The sequence below is a fragment of the Chroicocephalus ridibundus genome, chromosome 13 (assembly GCF_963924245.1).
Source record: "Chroicocephalus ridibundus chromosome 13, bChrRid1.1, whole genome shotgun sequence".
Taxonomy (NCBI): Eukaryota; Metazoa; Chordata; class Aves; order Charadriiformes; family Laridae; genus Chroicocephalus; species Chroicocephalus ridibundus.
In genome coordinates, this window is record NC_086296.1 from 14,621,049 (window position 1) to 14,641,414 (window position 20,366).

Sequence of the window (20,366 nt, forward strand, 5' to 3'; positions counted from 1 at the left end):
AGTACGGTTTTCTGTGGCTAAAATTTGTCGATAGGCAATGTTTTCTGATAGCAGCAAGATGGTATTACAGAATACTTATTAATACTATTTACTTGAGTCATAGGAAATTATAACACGGTGATAGTTTTAAGTGTTGGCTTTTTGTCCAGCGTGCCAAACAATGACTAGCAGAGGGTCTTTGTTTGTTTTCTAGTCTCCCGTTGACTAATCTAATAATTTGTCTAGGGTTGGTTTTTTCTCTGTCATATTCCTTGTTGTCAGTCCTGTGTGTGCTGTGACTAAACTAGTTTGCATAAAGCTCGGCGTCTTTTATTCTTTTGGGTAGATATTTTAATGGGCTCTGTGATATGGCAGTTACTCTGATTTGAGAACCCCGGTCAGAATAGATTAGTTTCTACGTGAATAGGGAATTATAAAGACTGATTTTAGAAATGTTTACTAACTGGAATCTGAAAGTGTGTATTTACAGTTTGGTGGAGAGAATTATATTAAACTTGGGAAGGGAGAGGACGACTTTGAAGATAACGTGTTTGATTGTTCTTTGTTGTACTTTTCCAGCTCCTTTTTCTCTTTGTTTGTAAGTTTGACTAACACAGAGAAACCATCTGCTAGTGTTGGAGGTGGTGCTGTCAGGCAAAGAGTCTAGACTTCTCTGTCGAATCCCTGGCTAGCAGGCTCGTTCAGATAACATCAGTTTCTCCCAGTTCAACAGAGCTCACGCAGCGATGTCCTTGGCATCCGATCACAGGGAAGAGCTAACAGGCAGATCCTGCTCGCGCCGTGCCTGCCTTACAGCGCTGTTTTGCTGGGTCGGTAGTAGCAAACGCTTCCCAAGGCATACGAAATACAGCAAGGAGAAAGGTTTGTCTTACTGGGATGCCTGCATCCAAAGTGAATTGTAACTCCACGGTGCCACTGAAGAAAAATTGAATTGTGACTTCTGGTGAATGTTTCCGACGGTGTCAGCCTCTGAGAAACAAGCTGCAAGGAGAGGTAAATGAGAGAAAAAAATGTATGGAGAGAAAATGAAGTTCCCTCCGCCCATGCCAGTGCTCAGTGGGGGCACTGTATGTACACCTGGGGCAACGGGACTTGGCAACTTGATCCACAGTTGTGATTTTTGAATTCCAACCCACTGGCCTCATATTTCTTCTGCCTTGTTTCCTATTGTCAGCACTGGCAGTCCTCCAGTTTGATTTTACCACTAATTGTGTTGCACGTTACCGAACTGAAATGAATCAAATCAAAATGCTTTTCCTGGAGCATTAGATAAAGCAGGCGAGGGTTCTGGGTAATGAGCAGATGCTGCTAATGCAGGGACAGGAGAGGCCTTGCCAGGACTCCATCTGCTCCATGCTTGCCTTGCTTTGGCTGTGAGCCACAGCTTTGGGGAAACAGCAGTCTACTTTAGCCATCCCTCTCCCCCCCTCCATCCTCCGGAGTCTCATAGTTTGACTTGAAAACAATGTGCTGCAACAAGAGAACATACTTTTTTTGGTGTTTTCTTTTTTTTTTTAAATGCTGTGCCTCATACTCATGTAGGCATGGTGGGGAGATGCCGCACTGTGCCCATTCGTGGCTTTAAGACCCGTTGAGAAGAGTTAGTGGTACTTCACAAGTTGCAGAGTAACAACTTGGAGCAAAGGAAGGTGGTTTCTGCAGGGATCAGAAGCGCTCTTGCTTGTTGGCAGGCTCCAGGAAGGGAATTTTGGCAGCGCTACTTTCTGGGACTGGAAATTTGCTGTCTTGTCCATTCTGATGCCCTTAAAGCTGCTCACAGGTATTGTTGTCCCTTCTGTGCCCTCTTTGCAAAGACAGACACGGAGTAACGTGTTGGGTGCTTTCCCCGAAGTGCCAGGACATGCTGTAAGATAGCAAGAGCAGGGAGACAGGCTGGCTCCAATAAAGTTTTTGAAGAAAACTGTGTGTAGCGGGCGGTAGTATATTTATTCCCATCAGATTCAAGTGGCTGTGGATGCAAAACTTGCTTTGGGTAAGTGGTGTGTGATTTTCCCATCACGGGCAGGGAGGTTTGCCTCCTGACTCCCCAAGTTGGGAACGAAATACAGAGCTCCCTGTCTGGCCTTTTCTGAGGGGGCTGTACAGGAACGGTGGATTTGGAAATCTCTATAAGAAGAGTGGTGGAGATAAAACCTGACAACGCTTGGTGGAAACTGCAGTGATAATGGCAACGTAAAGGCATGACTCTTACGACTGAGGTTTAGTCTCTTGCTGTTTGCTATGGTAAGTAACTTGCCGTACCCGCTGAAAGTTGAGAAACAGCATTGCAGTGGAAACAAAATGCAAAGTTTTAGTTAATAAGCACCAAGCATCCTCTTAGGGTCAAGCTGGCTGTGTGTCGGTGGTCCCTGCGACTACAAATGTTTTTGGAAGAAACTCAAAATTCAAGATAAGCAGCTTTTGAGACTTCAGATCGGTGCTCGTTTCCACCTGTGTGTTATGTTAACTGGCTGTACTTCATGGAAGCATGATGTTCCCTGAAAATTGTAAGGAAATAAATTAATGTTCCCAGCTTAGAAGAGAAAAATACATGTAAGAAGCATTTTCAAAAGGTGAAAAAGAATTTTGTTTTGTTTAAATCGAGGTAGGAAGCAGCAGGACTGTGACCCACAAACAGGAAAAACGTCATGTAGCTGGTGTGAGCTGAGCAGCTCCTGGCCTTCCTGCGCAACGGTGTTGTAGAAGCTGAGATGGGCGAGCATGAAAACCACAAGCAGGTCCAGATTCCCTGCTCTCGCATATACAAAATTCTGTCTTTGCTTCCCCCCCCAGATGATGCACGTGTAGATTGCTCTACATCTTTTCTAAAGCTGACAGCAACTGCTAGCTGTCCCCTCTTAACGTGGAAGTGCCGATATAATGATCATTACGATCTGAGTGTAGGATCTTCCGTGCCGAAACACAGCCCGAGGGTTCCCTGTTAGCAGAGATGGTTTTTTGCCTCTGTGTTTATGCTGCTTTTCCCTGTTACAGAATCAGAGCATTTTATAGGAAGATAGATATATTTTTTCTTTTTGTGGCATAAGCGTTGCCTTTTATACCAGAGAGAAACCTACGTGAAAACAGATGTAAAAACCAGCTGCTTTTGCAGGGTGGGTTTTGTGCTTCCAGCTGCAAAGAAGGCAATATGCTAGAGACAGGACTTTTAATGGAGAACGGCTTCCAGCCACCCACCTTTGATAGAGCAAGAGGTGTGTCAGACTGGCTGATGCTCACCAGAATTGGAGTACAGTCAGGATCAGCAGCGCACCGTGCAAGGCACAGTAGTCTCAGAGTTAAATGTTTTATCCAAATCCCTTACAATCCAGGACGAATTGCAACAAATGGACCTGTCGTCGGGCCACGCTTCACCAGTATGTTGGGTTAGAAGTTACGAACCTAAATTCTGTGTACGACCTGGGCCCAAGTGATAAACAAGAAGACGGGTGCAGTGATTGTAATGTCAAGTGTCAGCAATTACACCATCGTCATCAGCTTCTTGCGCTTCACTCGTTTCCCTGAGCCAAGATCGAATACAAGCAAGCTGTAAAGTCTAAATCGATTTGAGGAGTTTTGTTAGAGTTCAATTGGAATAATCACAATTGTGGTGCAGATTTTAGCATGCTGTGAAAGTATTGCTTATAATTTTGATTTAGTGACTTTCTAACACTTTTAAGATTACAGTATTAAAAAAAAAAAATAAAATACTGTATGCTTGCAACCTTAACTTCACCTTAGCGAAGATATGGCTTTGGAAATGAAGTACTTGGTCACTGCTGGAGGCAGGAAGATAGAGTGTGTAAAGCAGTGATCTCATCTGTACTGGTAAATCTTACGCTTAATATTTTTTTTTTTTTACGTTGCCATACTTTAACTGTAACGGTGGCTTTTTTTCTTTGCTCTTACACAAACATGATTGACTGTTGCAAAGGCTTGCACGCTAATAAATACATTTTGCTGTTTCTGCAACGAAATGCAGCGTATTCTGAGCGGCGCTTCTAGACGTAGTAGGTGAATAAATGGATATATGGATAAATACAGTGGAGTGTGCTTTTTCTGTGTAAAACTTGGTAACGTTTTCCTGCTGTCGTGCATGGATGGATACACACCTGGCTTTGACAGAAGGTCCGTGCGTGCAGTGATTGAAGTTTCTGAGCGGTGGCAAGTAGCAGATGATGGAGGATGTGCATCGGGAATCGTACGCTCTTTTGGAGGAAGGGAGAAGCCAGGGGGACAAGCAATCCTTTGGCGAGCAAATAGTTGTTCATCCTGTTGAAAGAAAATAGTATTTCTCTTGCTCTTTACGTTCCTTTTAACTCTTCTTTTTACTCCTTACATTGTGCTTCTTCGTTAAACAGATGTTAACTTGTGACCTTACAAATCGCTTGTGGGTTGGATATTACCGGGGATGTTTTCACGCCGTATTGTGCATCAGGTGTTGCACACACTGTATTTGCCTGGTAATTTAGATAGCAAAATCTGTTCAAACTATTGAACAGCTGGTAAAAAAAAAAAAAAAAAAGTACCTGTCTCGAACTGACTGTACGATTGCGTGAGCCATTTTCACTGTCGTCTTATTTTGTGGTGTTTCAGATGCAATAACAACAACACTGGCTTTTTTGCCCAGATTTGGAGGGCAGAACTCTGAATTCTGGGTTCCCCGGTTTGCTCGTGTGGACAGAAGAAGGTTGTTTGACTTGAATATTATTTTTTTGTGTGTGTGTTTTGCAGAACTTTCATACACTAGTACATTCTGTTAAAACAGTGAAACGTTGATGTATGTTTGTTTGCCCATTTAAATCGGGCATCCTGGAGATGCTGCTGCTGAGCCTTGGCACGGGGGGGAATTGGAGCCTGTGCTGTCCATTTGTATTTGTTAACTTGTTTTAAGCGTAAGTGTGTGTGATGTGAGCTAGCATTCTGTTTTTCAAAACCAGTTCAGCAGTTATTTACCTTTTAAGCAATTAACATAATTACCATTATGCTAAGAAGTAATTTTGGGAAGTTCTGCTCTGAGCCCTTATGTCTCCATCGGGACAGTTTTAGTCGGGACTTATCTTTTTGATGGAAGCCTAATTGCAGTTTTGGCTTTGTGTAAACAAACAGAGGCGGCTAATTGTTTAGGCAAATAGCAGATTAATTTAAATATGCATCCCTAATAAAACAAAAATGGTCCCCATTATGGTACTCATTCCCATGGCGAGGAATATAAATATTCAGTGGGAGTGCCATTAGACAGGGATCTTAAGGATTATCTGCATTATTTCACATTGGTAGCACTTTCCAGATACCAAATAATCTTTACAAAAGCAAACATAAATCAATTTAAACTCATTTAGATACCATTTCACTATGTGCAGTTTCATTACCACACTCTTGCTTCACCTCCTTTGGGACGCGGGAGGAGTGTTTGCAGACTGGCATTGGTGCCCGTCCACAGCTGTCTGTCAGAGCTTTTATGTCTCCTTTTGAAGGAATAGCTACCATTAATCATTTCATCATTAATGGCCACGCTCGAGTAGAAGGAAGGCTCCTCCAGCCCTGCCTATCACGTCTGAAGATTGCTTCTCCGTTAATTCAGTGCAAAGGTGGCCCAGAAGTCTCCGATTCCGTCTGGCCCTTCTGTTCTGCAATACACTCCTGATTGCTTCAGGTTGCTCTTATTCAGATTATTGCTTTAATGTACCAGGCTTTTAAATAGAGTATCGGTGATCTATGCCGGCAAAATACGCAATTGCAGATGTATCGTCTTTTGACTTAGACTCCTGTATTCTTTGGGATTTGCGGTCTTCATCTTCTTCGTTTTCTGTTTATCCAGAGCGTCAGGATTAGGAGCGTGGTTGCTGGCTGTAAACTGTTAAGAATGCTATTGAACCCCCTCACCTGATCGCTGGGTGCGCGGAGCTTCAGATTCTTCGCTTTAAAACTTTGCTGTGTGCGGCAGAGGGACTGAAATTTGAACGTGGGTTCTTCCTCGCTATTTTTTGTGGTAATTGAGGGCAAGCACGTAGTAGAACAAGGATTTACGTAATGGTTTAAGTCTGATCTTCTCCAGGCATGGAAATGTGAGCAAAGTCAAGCAGTCTTCCTCAAGGTAGATACCAATGCTATCTGAAAGTCAAAAATTAGGAATTACTTAGGGAGCAACAGAGCCTTTAATGCCAGAGCACGTAATTTTGGAAAGTTTGCTTTGAACCTGTTCTGCGCACTTTGCAGTGTCCTGAAGTTCTGTTTTCCTGCCCTGCGGTCTCTTTTCCGTATATTAACTTTCTCCATTAGAAGGCTTTTTAAGCTTACATCTTCAAGTGCTCTCTTTACAGTTTTGTTAAATTCTAAGGTAAAGCATAGTGGTTTGATTTTTTTTTTTTTTTTTTTTTTTTATGCAGGAACGGTCAGTGTGTGGAGCCTGATGTTCGGGCGGGAGCCGATCCATCGGTACCAGCACAATCAGAGGATACAGGCTTTAGCTCTCGGTTCAGAGGGTGCGACGGTAGCAACGGCATCTGGCTTCGAGGTCAAAGTGGAAAGCCCTAATGACAGAGGATTCTGGCAAACTACACAAACATTTGAAATCCAGAAATTGGTGAGTCTCCAGGCTACTCAGCTTCATTCCAAGAGCTCCCGATCCACTAATTATTTTTGGTACAGTTAAGAGGCATCTTATAAAAATCTTACAAGAGTGTTGCCTGAACTAGATAACAGCATTATCAGCTCGAGGCTATGATTTTGAGGCAGGTTAATGGATGAGCCTTTCATCACTGAAGAGCAAGGGTGAAATGCTGGCTTTAGCTACAAGTGAAAATGAATAGGAGTCCATATGGTGCAGGAGGTTGGCTGTTTTTAATTATTTTTTTTTGTCAACATTAAACTAAGTTGGCTCATTTTGTAAATCAGTTTTCTCGCGCAGAATTGGAGCTCAAACTCAAGGTCTCATTCCAGATCAACGCTATCTGATTAATTCTGAGGCAGGATATTGCAGACGAGCTAATAGTGTCACTTGTGAAGCGGTGACTAGTGGTGTAGCTTCTCTAGGTTGCACCTTCTGTCACTGAAGTTTTGAGACTATTTTAATTAAAAATCAAAAGCTGTCCCATTCTCTGAAGTTTCATTATGTCTCAGAATATCAGCATTTTTTTTTTTGAAGGGGTAAGGAAGTGCGTAGGAAGAAATTGAGTCTTGCAGCTTCTCTCCTATTGCAGGAAGCTACTGGGCATGCAGTTGTGATTTGAACCACTCCCGATTAATCCCCTCTTTCAAAGCTAAGTCAGTCTTACAATATTTAAATGCTTGGGGATTTTGTTTATTTTTATGAGGCTTCTCAATAAAAATACTAAAACAACACCACCCACTCCATTGTAGTTGGATCCGTTTTACTCTTGCATCTTGCTTGCTGTGAAATGTCACTTTGCCACATGTGAAAGACACTCAAGACACCACGTTCTCTTCTAGGGCTGGGTTAGAAATCAGCTCTGCTGTTAAGGAGTTTAAATCCTTCCTGTGGTGAGACTTCTCAGCAGCACCCTGGGGTTGTTCAGCCTGGAGAAGAGAAGGCTCCGGGGAGACCTTGGAGCCCCTTCCAGTCCCTAAAGGAGCTCCAGGAAAGCTGGGGAGGGACTCTGGAGCAGGGAGGGGAGCCATGGGACGAGGGGGAAGGGTTTTAAACTGAAAGAGGGGAGATTTAGATTGGATATTGAGAAGAAATTTTTCACTCTGAGGGTGGTGAGCCCCTGGCGCAGGTTGCCCAGAGAAGCTGTGGCTGCCCCATCCCTGGAGGGGTTCAAGGCCAGGTTGGCCGGGGCTTGGAGCAACGTGGTCTGGTGGGAGGTGTCCCTGCCCAGGGCAGGGGGGTTGGAACTAGATGGTCTTTAAGGTCCCTTCCAACCCAAACCATTCTATAAGTCTGTGATGATTCTATGAAATGGAAGAGCAATGTCATTCTGGTCTTGTGACAGAAGACAGGGGAGCTGATACTTGGGCTGTGCTGACCTTTCCGTTAATTTAGGGTACATACATGTGATTGCAGGGTGAGCATCGACTATTCCATGTTAATTGTATGAATGCGTTGCCTCTTCTGGAACACTGTGTTCACATTCTAGCCACCATTTTTGCTTTTTGTGCTTTAACCTTATGGCTTTCTGTTCTTCATCTGAATGAGTCCATTTAAGCCTTCCTCCTTTCTTTGAGATTACATTTGGGTGTGTTCTGTTATAATGTGTTCTGATAATTTTTTTAACTGGTTTCATTCCAAAGACTGAGCTAGATTTCATCATAGGAGCTAAACTTGCAAAAGGTCAGAAATAAAGTTGATACTTGGCCTTTGTCTGAAATTAATCCATAATTGGGGTGATTCAAGATAGCTGATAAGCACACATCAGTAGTTTGCTCAGTTTAGTGTGTGGCAGTAGTGACGTAAAAGAATTTTTGGCTGTAATAACAATAAAAAGTCTGCTCTTTTTAGGTCAACTTCCTTAAGCTGGTTCCAGATGTTACGGGGAGTCCAGTGACAGTGGCAGCTGCAGAAGACATTGTCTATCTCCTGAAAGCAGAAGATCCTGGCAAAGTTCTCCATTCTGTCTATGGTCAGCCTGTCACGTGTCTCGATGTGTCTGCTCACGAAGCAGCCTTTGGGGTCAAAACCTTTGGCTGGTTATTGAATGAGCCCAACCAGGTATTTAATTTTTTTTTTTGGTAATATTTTTACACCTTCATAATTAACAGAGGGGAAAAAAGAGTTCCTGCCACTGGCTATTTCATTACCTGCTAGTCAGCTTTTGACAGGAGAGGGAAGACGTTCTTTTAATGCAATAATCTGATGCTTGTATTAGCGTTCTTCTAGTAGGCTGAAGTGAGGGGTTATTGTTCAGCCAACTGGGTTCACTATAAACGCTTCGCATTTTCTGCTCCTCGGCCAGTCCCAGCTCATTCAGTGGGATGCTGTGTCAGCGGCTCTCTAGGGGGAACCCGTCTCAAAAAACCAAAACCAACCCAAAAACCCCAATAGACAACCCCTGCCCCAAAAAACCCAAAACGTCCATCAGCCTTTCTACTGAGCAGCGTGTCAAGCCTTGTACGTGCAATTGTGCAGTCTTGGGAGGATGCTTCTTTTTTTTGCCCACTTGAGTATTTGAACTAAATCTCTTCCAGTTTGGTGAGGATGGTGTGACTGTTGTGTTAAGGGAAGCTAAATGATAATCACAGGTTTGAAGCCCCGTGTGACACAATCTGCTGCTTTTATCAGTACATCTTAGCGGTGGCCGGGTAGATCCAAACCAGAGTGGTTTTGTAACCCTGCTGAAGCTGAGGCATGCTTCTAATGCAGCTATTCTTAAACTTCTCTGCTTGCAAGAGGGGCTTTTTTGGGCTTGCAAACCCAAACAGGGAGCATAAATAATAGTATTTTGGGGAGGCTCAGAATCCTACCAGAGATCCCAGATAGCTGGTGGCAGTGTTCTGCTCCTGGATGCAGCCCCACCTGCTCCAGGGCAGGGACCAAGCTGCGGAAAGGTCCGTTTCCAGATGCCTTGAGAAGAGTTTCTGTCCCATTCCTGCATCTTTCTTAACTTTTCCACTGATTTCATTGCGTTTTTTGTGGTTATACTTCAGGCATGTGATGGGCTGTCAGCAAAGAGGGAAGGAGGAGAGTGCTTCAGGCAGGTGGAGAAAGAAGCAGGAGGTGAGCACCCAGATGAAAGGAGCTGTGGTCTGTAGTGTAAAAATGCAGCATTTTCTTTGGCAAGCGACTAGGACAGGAAAGCTTTATTTAGGACTGCCTCTGTGTTAGGAATAAATGTGTCCAGCTGTATCTAATTTCCCCTTAAAATTCACGTTCACCAGGGAAATGCTGAGGCCACCATAAATACCTCTAGGGTTGAGAGATGCTGCGAGGCCGTGCTGTCTTTATTAATTCCTTTGCTGTTCTAATCCAATTCTTTTCCCTACAGAGGTGGGAGGTTAGAAGGTAAGATTGCCTCATTCAGGGGCATTACATCGGTGATCGCCTTTGTGCCTCGTAAAGGAATAGAGAAATCTACTTAGGCCCCCGAGCGTCACTCCGTAAAGCCGGACATATTTCCTAATTTAGTTCTGAACTATTTGGCATTTGATGGCAGATTGTATTAAGCGGTGCATCAACGCGCATCCTAATCAGGGAGATGGGACTGAAGTCGTCCAGACGGCTGGGGTGTGTTTGACAAGGACGCTTGCTTGGCATTGCCGCACCAGCTGACATCACGCCGGAAATTAATTACTAATGTCTATTATGATAATTATTCGCCTCGCGCAGACGTGAAGGGACTTTGCATTGGCTGATTACACTGGTCACAAGTTGACAATCTGTCTTTAGGAGAGCTTTCGGTCTTGGAAACGTAATGAGGAAGAATTCCAGCCCTGCTTATGGCTGGCTGTGCTGCCGTAGCGGGAAAGCTGTGGTTCTTCTCAGTTTGGGATCTTCTTTCTTTTTCCTAAGGGATATTTCTTTTTTCTTTAGTGCAAGCTCACAGTGCTAATGCTACTGACTAGTAGCCTGCTTTCTGATGAAAATATGGTTAGGGAAGCCATCTATTTCCCCCTCACTTTTTTTCGTCATTATCTAATTTTAACCAAATTTGACAGCAGAGTGGAGATCTGAGGCATAAATTTTGTAGGAACTTTTATGTCGGAGAGGAGAAAAACATCAAATCTGTGGCATAGACTTGCCTACTGTTAGATGACAGACATCCGTGCAGGAGAGAGGGGAGCGTATAAATACTTCAATTGCAAAAAGTTCAACTTTCACATCATTAAGCATCAGACAACCCAAGTATGATGCTGTTTCTGGAAAGTTGGTCGGTTTAGGGCTCCTGGAGCTCTTTGTTTTATGTTAAGCTGAGAGAAATTTCTTTAGTTAGGGTTATTTCCGCTGTATTAACTCAACATGGAATGTACTATTTTCTTCAAATTCCAAATCCTTGTAATACTGAGATCTGTGTTGCCATCCGGGTTCGTACGTGGGTAATTATATAGACCAGATAATGAACCATAGGGAAAACCCTAGTCCTGGCTTTCCCCTTCCACCCGAAGCGGTGCTCGTGACATCCAGTGGACGTGCCTTGAAGGATGGTGTCTAGCAAATAACACGTTGCCCTGTGCCATGCGGTTTGGAAACCCGTGATCTCGACACTGCAGCGGCATCACAAAGTCTTGGCATTCACGCGTTTGAGCATTGTATCTAAGACGAAATCCACGGATTTAAACTAGAGCTGCCTTTGGCCCCATCAGGATATAAACCTCTTAAACAGGTGGCACTATAACCATCAGGATTAACATCATCTGATTTCTGATGCAATTATCTTGCTGATTGTGGGATCTAACTGAAGCCTTTCTCGTAGTCGGTATATTTATAAGCTTCCCTGAGTGGACAGCCTGCTGTCAAGTAAGTCTGGTCTCCTGCTGTAGCTTCAGGTGAGCACTCTGCTGCTTGTGGATTATTTCTATGAAATGCATGGGTGCTGTATTCTCTTGGAGGTGGAAGAATTGCTCAAACCCAGCTTTCTCCTGTATTTAAAATTTAGTTGAAATTTTTTAACGTATTCAGCAGTTCTTAGTGATAGAAGATAATCAACATGGGAGGATTTGGGGTGTCTTTATCCTAGAATGGTTTGGGTTGGAAGGGACCTTTAAAGGTCATCTAGTCCAACCTCCCCTGCGGGGACATCTTCAACTAGATCAGGTTGCTCAGAGCCCCGTCCAACCTGACTTTTCTCTTTCCACTGAAGACACTGCAGATAACAGGCAAGAGAATTTTGTTTTAAACTCACACAGCCGAAGAACTCTTTTTATGTTACGTGCATTATAATGCACAGGTCAAAGTACATCTGTGGTTTTGGTTGCTTTGTGCACGCGCTTGAACCTTGTTTCAGAACAGGTAGTTGGGGAAAAGACGAGTGAAGGGAGGACAGCGATGATTTTAGAGCCTCCAACGTAGAAGCAGAAGGCTGGATATGTTGAGATCAGATGTCTGGGGAGTTGTTTGTTATGCTGCCGCTTTTTCATCTGTTTGGAGCTGGTGATTGGCTTGTACTTGATGAATGGTGTTCAACATCACCTGTCTCTTCTCATCAGCGATTGAAACACTGCCTAGTTTTGCTCCTGTATCTAATGTTTCCACAGGGTTCTTCAGCTGCTTGCAAATGTGAGTGTATCCAGTAGAATTAACCACTTGAAATGGATGCTATGAACTAATATTAACTGAAAAAAATAAATGACATTTTTAAAAATAATCCTTTAAATTGAATTTCATACTCTACAGTCTCTCTTGGATGACGTTTTTAGGTCACAGCTGTTTTATATAAGCCGTTACATCTTTCTTGCACCTTATTTTAACCAAAATTCTTGTCTTTGTGAGCTGGTAAGCTTGCATTTCCTCGTCTGGTGGTGTAATGTCTCCGTTTCTCCTCGAGTTCCAAAGACTTCGATTTTGTATGTTGTCTTTTTATCAGTTAAAAAATGTGCTTTTCATTTTTTTTAACTACTGTGACCCTTTAAACAGTCTAATATTCAATACATTGATTTTTGTAAACTCTTGTTTATGAACTTTGTTTATATTATAAAATATATAAAATTATCTATAAAATTATTTATATTTATGAAAATTGTTTATACCGGTAGAAGGGCAGGTGGCTGAATTTGAATGTACGGGACTTGCCCAAACGTTTCTCTTTGGGGAGCTCTAGGACTGTAGGCTGTTAGCAGATCTTTGAAGGTGAAAGGTGTTTTAAAGACCTTTTTCTTTATAAATCCTTGGGTACCATGTAGGAGCGACAGAACTCTTTCTGAGGATCTGAACTGTGTAAGTTTTCAAGTGAGGCACTGCAAGAAGTACAGTCCAGCAGAGAGACCAGAAGTTTTTCCTTGCCTAAATTTCTGCATGATGTTATCAATTAACCTGTTTCTTGCTGAAAAGTAACAATCATCCATCTTGGTTTTTCTGTGTTTGTAAATGACCAGAAATAATTTTGCAAATTAAAAAAAAAATAAAAAAAAAAAAATCCCTTTTGTGTTGGCTAATGTTAATGACATTCTGTGCTTTTTGTTTCCCCTGTTTGTACATTGATGTGAATAGCTCAAAATCGGCATAGCTCCTTAGGTAAGTGGCTCAGGTTTGGAAAATAGAGCTGTTAGGATGTGCCGTGAGTATTCGAAGTGATAATCTATGAAACTAAGATAATTCATTCAGTTTTTAAGAATGCCTTTGCCTGCCTTTTCCCTGTGCTGTCCTTAGGTTAGGGAAGACGTGTTTCTGGGCTAGGGCTTGGTTTTGAGTGAGCGGGCGGTTCGGTGGGTAAACGTCACATCCTTTCCTCTCTGCCTACCTCAACTCTTCCATCCGTCTCCAGCCACCAGTCGAATGAGCCTGGTGACCTCCTTCCAGGTCCACATCAGAAGCCCGCGGAGGCTGGCAGAGCCGCGGGCAGTGTCCAGAGCTGGAACATGGGGGGCTGCAGGTGCCTTGGCAGAACCCCGTTGCCCAAGCTCGTGTGCTGCCCGCGCAATGCTTGGCTCCGCTTCTTCCTACCAGCTTGGAGCCTTGCTTTGGAACTCCAGGCAGATGAACACTGAAAAGGAAAAACCAAACTACACTCGTTTTTAGCTTCGCGTGTAACTTTTATGGCAGGTGTAGATGTTTGGAGGACCATGTAGTGTGTGCGGCTGGCTCTTTTTAGCTGCTGGATTTGCTGCAAGCCGTTTAGACTCTCATTTTCGCAGTCCTCTGTGTGGGTCTTTAAGCATTGCTCGAGGCTGCTTGGTGCAGCTCAGCGCATGCGAAATAAGAGCTCTCATTTGCCAGCGTAAAGTCACCTTTCGGATGGCATGAAAGTCAATTTTCCACATGCTCGGAGAAAACGGTTGTGTTACCAGCTTTACACAATGACTTATATCTGGCAAGAACTTGCAAAATAGTCTCTCTGGCTGATTGTCAAAAATTACATCATATTGGAGTAAACTGCTTTTAAATCAAACATCCATTATTCATGTATATTAACTGCTTTTTTTATTTATTTTTTTTTTTTACTGGCTGTTTTGTGTGTGATTTACTCTTTTTTTTTCTTTCTCTCTGATTGTCTGTCTGTCTCCCTCAGCTGCTCCTTTTAAATCTTAGCTCATCTTTAAATTTATGGAGCCAGCACACTTATCTCTGTGTACAAGTACCAATATGCTGACCTTGCATTTGTTAATAGTCAAATTTTTTGTTGTTGTTGTTGCAGTGTTACGTGCCATATTTACAGTAGGCAATTCAATACATTTGCACTGGGAAACTGTGCCCCTGAGGCTTGTAAACCTCGAAAATATGGGGTTTTTTTCCACATCCTTTTAGGAATAAAATTCAAACTTGCAGCATATGTTGTACTTAATTTGATGACTCCTGCCGCAAATGCATATGAAATAGCCTTATCCCTTTTATAGATACCCTTTGAATTGAATGGTTTTGACCTGAGCAAAAACCAGATCCCCTTTTATTCACGGTGGACTCGAAATTTCACGACCCTTTCTTTTGTTGGCAATATTTGTGTGTATTTAGGCAATGTTTTTTCTGGTTGGCAGAGGGATGGGCAGAAGGAAAGGTGGAGAAACATCATCTGAAATTAAATGCAAATTCTGTTCTCAATCTTGCTGCTTGTTCCTCTGCATCTTTGAGCAACTCAGATATTTTTGGTTTGATCTTCCGTCTCTAAAATGACAATTAGAAACCTCTATCCTAGATGGTTCTTTCAGAGAAAGTGGTTCTTTAATGCACCCTGTGTGTTATTCGGTGAGGAAAAGGATGTAGGTTTTGAGTGTGGTTTTACGATATACTTTTTTGCTAATATTTATGATACTCCATTCAATACTTGGTCTAAATAAGGATTATATATTCCGTATATACGGAGTGCTTCGCCCAGTTCGGAGAGACAGCTCAGTTTTTCCTGGGCGTGCGGTGGGGTGACTTCTGACAAGCAGCAGAAATGCGATTGCGGAGGGGGAACGAGCTATTTCAGAAAGCAGTTGTCTGCTGGCGTTCAGCCAGGACAGTGGGTTGAACACCCCTGCTCTTGTTGAAAGTACCACAGGCTCTTTGATAATAAGTGCTTGGGGATTTGTTGTTTTAATGTTCCATCCAAAAAAGACATCTCCAACAACACAGGATCCCAAAACACCTGCTGGGGTATTGGACATGCATGGAAGAGTTCCATCAACAGCATTTCCTTCAGTTCCTTGGTTTTTCTTGGAAGTATCTCAACCAGAGTACATCGACCATGCTTGACCTCACTTAGCTGCGAGATGTAACAAAGCTCACAGCTTAGCTATTCTGGCTACAGAGACTTTAATTCTTTGTGAATTAATTTAGTCTTCTTTCTTGAGTTCTTGGACAGCATTTAAAGAGAATTCCCCGTACCCGCCGCTCTGCAGTTTCCTGAAGTACAGTAACTTTTCCTTTCTTCCCCTGCCTGGACTCCTGACTTTGCCAGCTTCTCGGTGCATCTATCCGAGAACGGTGGCCACAGGTTGAGGCTTGCCCAACTCGCCCAGTAAAGAGGGGAAATTAGTCTAATGCACTGCCTTAACAAAAGAGAGAGTATGAGCATGAATAATTAATACCACTAGTCTGTGGCAATCGGATAAAATGAAGTCCCATTTGCTCAGCCTTATTAAAAGAGAGAGAGAGAGGGGGAGAGATGCTAAAGGTCGTTAAGGGACTTGTAACATGGAAAGAATCGCCTCTGAGATGGATAATGTGTTTTCTAATCTCTGTGGTCTTTAACTAAACATAATGGTAAAGGTACTCTGGCTATTTCTGGCTTGTTGAATTATTAAGCATTCTGGGAGATTGCTTGGCTCTTATCCAATAACTTAGACTTTTTCATTGGAACAATGTTAATAGGTAACACTTTTTATTTTGTGCGTTAGCTCCTGATACATCTGCGCAGAGTATTTAATGCTTTTCCTCCCTTGTGTCCCCAGGTCCCCCTGGGGAAAGGGATGCTCGTTAGCGTGTTACCCCAGGGGACTTCATTTCACACCCAAATGCTCTTGCTTCGCTTAACCTTCAGCTTGGTACCTATTAGGTCACTGGTCTTGGGTGTCCATTATAGGATTATAAATATCTTTAAAAGGGTAATCCCTTTGCAGCGTGCATTATAGGATTATAAACCTCCTAAAGATCTTATGCTTTATCTGCCCTTTAACATACAGGCCCTTATTTCAAGTCCCTGTTGACCAGGTATTTTCATTCTTTCTCCTTGGCCTTTCTAAAGAAAATCCTTGTTGCCTTGGGATATTATGGGAGAGCTCATCAGAAGTGTTCTAGCGACTTCAAAGTTGTCATCAGTATGCTTTTAAACCCTCTGTCTTTAAGAAATTATTATTCAGACTTAAAAAAGCGTTATGAGTTCTTTTTGTTGCTTTACCTATCAAGTTTGGCAGGATAAGGTTTTGAAATTCATTTGCAGACCGTAAAAATTGCTCAAGACAGAAGTTGAATTTAAAGATGGGTAAAATCTGGAATCTTTCTTCCAGCGATAGGGCTAATTGGCTAGAAATACACACGTGCATTATAAAACTTAAAAAAAACAAAACAGCACAACAATCTTTAAAAGAATGGAGACTGATGTAAAAAGAGAAGGATCTAGAGGGGGTAGGAGAAGATAAGCAAAAGCTTTTCTCCCAGTTCTGTGCATCTGAACCTTTATTTTTTTACAGGTTCTCTCTTAGATGCAATCACATTAAATCAGTGGACATCTACAAGTTATGTGAGGAGAAATAAATTTTTCGGCTGGTGCTACCCACATGTGAGGATTGCCAGGTGTCTAAAATTGAGACTGCGAGCGGGAGAATATGTAATATTTGCTCCGGTGTAAAACAGGGGAATCATTAAATGCTACGTGGAAGCAATTTTTCATTATAGTCTTTCATGGCCATAACTGAATTTTCAAGTATGTCTCGTATGTTTATAGGATAGATGGGAGCTATGGTCATTTAGATAAATTAATAGTTTATGGATGTTCGCTTTAAGTATTAGCCCCAGGGGACTTTTGAGAAAGCAGCGTTTGGCCCTCTCCTCTCCGGAGTGTTACCGTGCAGCTGGGAAACTGAGCCTCAACTGGGAGCTGGAATACGTTGCTCTTGACCCGATTGTTTATTGTTCGTAAGTTGAATTCAGCAGTTTATTGACTTTGTCTTTTGTTCAGAACTTTCCAAGGAGAAACTTGGTTGCCAGGCCACAGATATTAATTTCCTTTGCGCTGAAAACCTTGCAAAGTACCTTTGCCAGAATGTCATTATCTCTGGGTTTGGTTAGTGAGCTCTTGGAAGCGGTGCCGCAAGTGAGAACAGGCTGTAAATTGGTCTTTACCTTGAAGACTAACGTTTTCGTGCAGTTTGTAACAACTTTTTCGTAGGTATGGAAGCTTAAATTAATTTTTTAGCAACTATTATGTCCTAAGTCACCCCATGCAAACGTAGCGCCTTTCTTGCTTTACAGAGCTCGGGTAAAATTGCTTTTGGGTCTTACGGATGCAAAATTTCCCGCTAAAGACTGGGATTTGAGGCAGATAGCTTCACAGAGACAAGGCTGGGAAAGGGAACTGGTTGGGAGATGATAAATATTATAAGCAACTGAGGAAGTTGGGTCCGAATGTGTCGATTCTAATCAGGAGCTGCTGATATGTCTGAATAAAACCATGCCTGCCCTTCAGTCAAGAGAAATGGCAGGCGGAAGAAACCCGCAGTCTCTGATCTCCTTTGCAGTATCCCTAGAGGTTTTTAAAAGTTCATTTTGTTGCCTGGAGGCATCCATCACAAAATGGTCCTTTCCTCTCTTAATTCATCCTTTCAGATGTTTACTCAAATTGCACAGATAGGAAGTAAAAGGCCAGGCGGCATCACCATGGCTGTTTTGGCAAATGTTGAAGTAATAGGTACAGATAGTGTAATATTTATTAAACTGCATGTGGATATAATCAGGAAAGTAGAAATTAAGGATATTGATGCGATGTCGACATAGCCATGCTGATGTTGCCATGGAAGCCGTAAATTTTTTTCCGATGTTTGAACTACCGTTACTCTTGTCATGGTCATAAGTTTCTTTTAAATTAAAGGAGCATCACCATGAAATTTAATAATGTTTATGAAGTTACATAAAACCAGGCACTGCGCTGAGCTCCACTGGGCTTTGACCAGTGTGTTTTTCTGCTTCTAAAAATACTTGCTCTCTTAAATGGAAAGGTCCAAATAGGTAAATCTCATCTGGCCCCACAGGAAAGCGAGCGAACGTGATTAAACTGGTTCCTGCGCGGAGGAGAGGAGGGTGAACAGACGGGAAACAGCTCGTACCTCTCTTCCAGTCTCTGGTTGAATCATCTTGGATGTGGCTTAAAATCAGAGTTGTTTTCATTCCTTTCCCATCTGAACTGCCACTTCAGATGTAATATTTCTCTTAATCTATTTCTGCCGCGTGATCGGTACAGAAGCTATCAGCAGGGCCTGTCAGCGCTGAGTCAGTGCGCAGTTCTGCTCTGCGGCTTTTGCTGAGTTTGATTGAATCTTTCTTGCACGGTCCATCTGTCTAAACGTTCTTAATATTTCCTTTCCCGTGTAAGCCTTAAAAACTTGACGTGGAGAAAATCTGTATGGCTTGCTTTGCCTGCCTGAGCACTATACCCATACTGGTTGGCAAGAGCCTGACGTCCCTGCTTCTCGATGGATTCCATGTGAAACTATATTTCCTGATTTTTGAGGCCGTGTTGTTGGCCTTCTCGATGGGGATAGACCTGTATCTTGGTGATGCATTGGAATATCGAGAAACAAGTCCTGCAGACCGTCTCTGGTGGTAACAACTCTGCTCTGCTTTATGCTGCAGCAAAACGCAGCTGTTGTGCCCATGCTACGTTTAGCCGGTGTTTGTTCTCTTTCTGCCAGATTCTTCTTTACAATCTGGAAACAAGTCAGTGTCTGAAGAAGATGGGCAACTCGATGGGTGACTTTACGTGTGTCAACCTCCAGAACAGTCCTCCAAACATGCTTGTGACAGGCAATAAAGACAGAAGGTAGGTACTACCAGGAGCTGTAACCCACCTCAAATGAGCTGACTTCCCGTCCTGCTGTCCTACATCTGGACCTGCTAGAATTTGTTTCTCCTCTAATGTTTCAAATGCAGCCTGCGTGAACTTCAGGAACAAAATATTAGGTAATAGTTGGATGTGGCTGCCAGCTTGCTTTTGTTTCAGAAAGCTCCATGGGAAGACTTTCTTTGTAAGCCATTTGGTGGACGCAGTTGGTGTACAGCCCAGCGAGACCACTTGGAATATCTTCCACTTCCCCACCACCACCCGCAAAATTAGTTTGGCATTTAAAAGCTCACTTTCTGATATTAAAAAAATAACCTAAGGGATGAATCATGTAGGATGAGATGGGTCCGTCTGCCAAATGATGTCAAGAGTGTATTTCGGAACACTGTGTTGTCCCTCAGGTGACAAAAAAAAGAGACTTTCATATGAACAGATTCCAGCTTCTATTTAGCTGATTAGCAGCTTTCTCTTTAACTCCTTGGCTTGGGGAGTAGGATTTTCCCTGCACAATATCTGGTGCCAGGAATGGACGCGCTGGGAACAGTCAGTGCGAAAGGATTAAAGTGCTTAAAAAGACCCTTTGAGTCCAATTTTTAGGTTTTCTTTTTTTGGCTAGTTATTTGTGGGGTCTGATCCAGTGCACCAAAGGAGATGTGGGATGGCGAGGAGCCAGTCTCTAATGGCTCCCTCTTCCTTCCCTCCTCCTTTCCGCGCTGGGCATCAGGCTGCAGGTGGTGGTCTGGTGTGGTGGTGGGTATCAGATTGTAAGGCGGATACTTCCCTTTGCCAAATCCCAGACCTCTGTCCCGCCAGTGCAGCAGCTTGCAAAAATGATTATTTTGTCAAACAGCTTTTTTTCCTTCTCAGTGAATAGGCAGCGCAAGCAAACCTCATACTTTCTCAGCAAAGAAGATAAAGGAAATATCTGAAGTTTGACACGTGTAATTGAATCCTTGGGAGGTTTGTTTGGTTTTTTTTTTTTTTCTCTAAAAGCAGATACTTGATTTTCCAAAGCACCTCAGTAAAACTACCTCCAATTTTGATCTCTCGCAGAACGATGGGAGAGTAGACAAAGCTGATATCCCTTAAGTGAGATTGAAATTTACTCCCTTCATACTAGAGTAAATGTCTGCGCCCTTTCTCCTCCAGAAAGCTTTTCAGTGTTTCAGCTCAAGTGTTGACTGAGTTCAGGGGTTGGCCATCACTAAAATAGCAAGAAGTTAGGAATCAATAGTTCAGCAAATAAGTCTGGCATCCAGGAGACGAGTGCGTGTGTGTCTCAGA

The 20,366-nt window shown here is 42.8% G+C and overlaps 1 protein-coding gene across 3 annotated transcripts in view; it reads left to right on the top strand.

The window, feature by feature from the left end:
• The window catches only part of FBXW8 (F-box and WD repeat domain containing 8), a 52,980-nt gene that overhangs the window by 25,814 nt on the left and 6,800 nt on the right, over positions 1 to 20,366 (top strand). Inside the window, exons 6-11 of one of the 3 annotated variants that reach the window (XR_010073115.1) lie at positions 6,387 to 6,583; positions 8,459 to 8,668; positions 9,604 to 9,673; positions 16,717 to 17,161; positions 18,274 to 18,439; positions 18,934 to 19,061. Coding sequence is in view for 1 of the 3 variants with exons in the window: in XM_063350671.1 (XP_063206741.1) it covers positions 6,387 to 6,583; positions 8,459 to 8,668; positions 18,934 to 19,061 (535 nt within the window). In the remaining 2 variants the exon portion in view is untranslated. Of the gene's footprint in view, positions 1 to 6,386; positions 6,584 to 8,458; positions 8,669 to 9,603; positions 9,674 to 16,716; positions 17,162 to 18,273; positions 18,440 to 18,933; positions 19,062 to 20,366 lie in introns of those variants that run through there. The other 2 variants (XR_010073116.1, XM_063350671.1) reach the window with 2 other exon arrangements.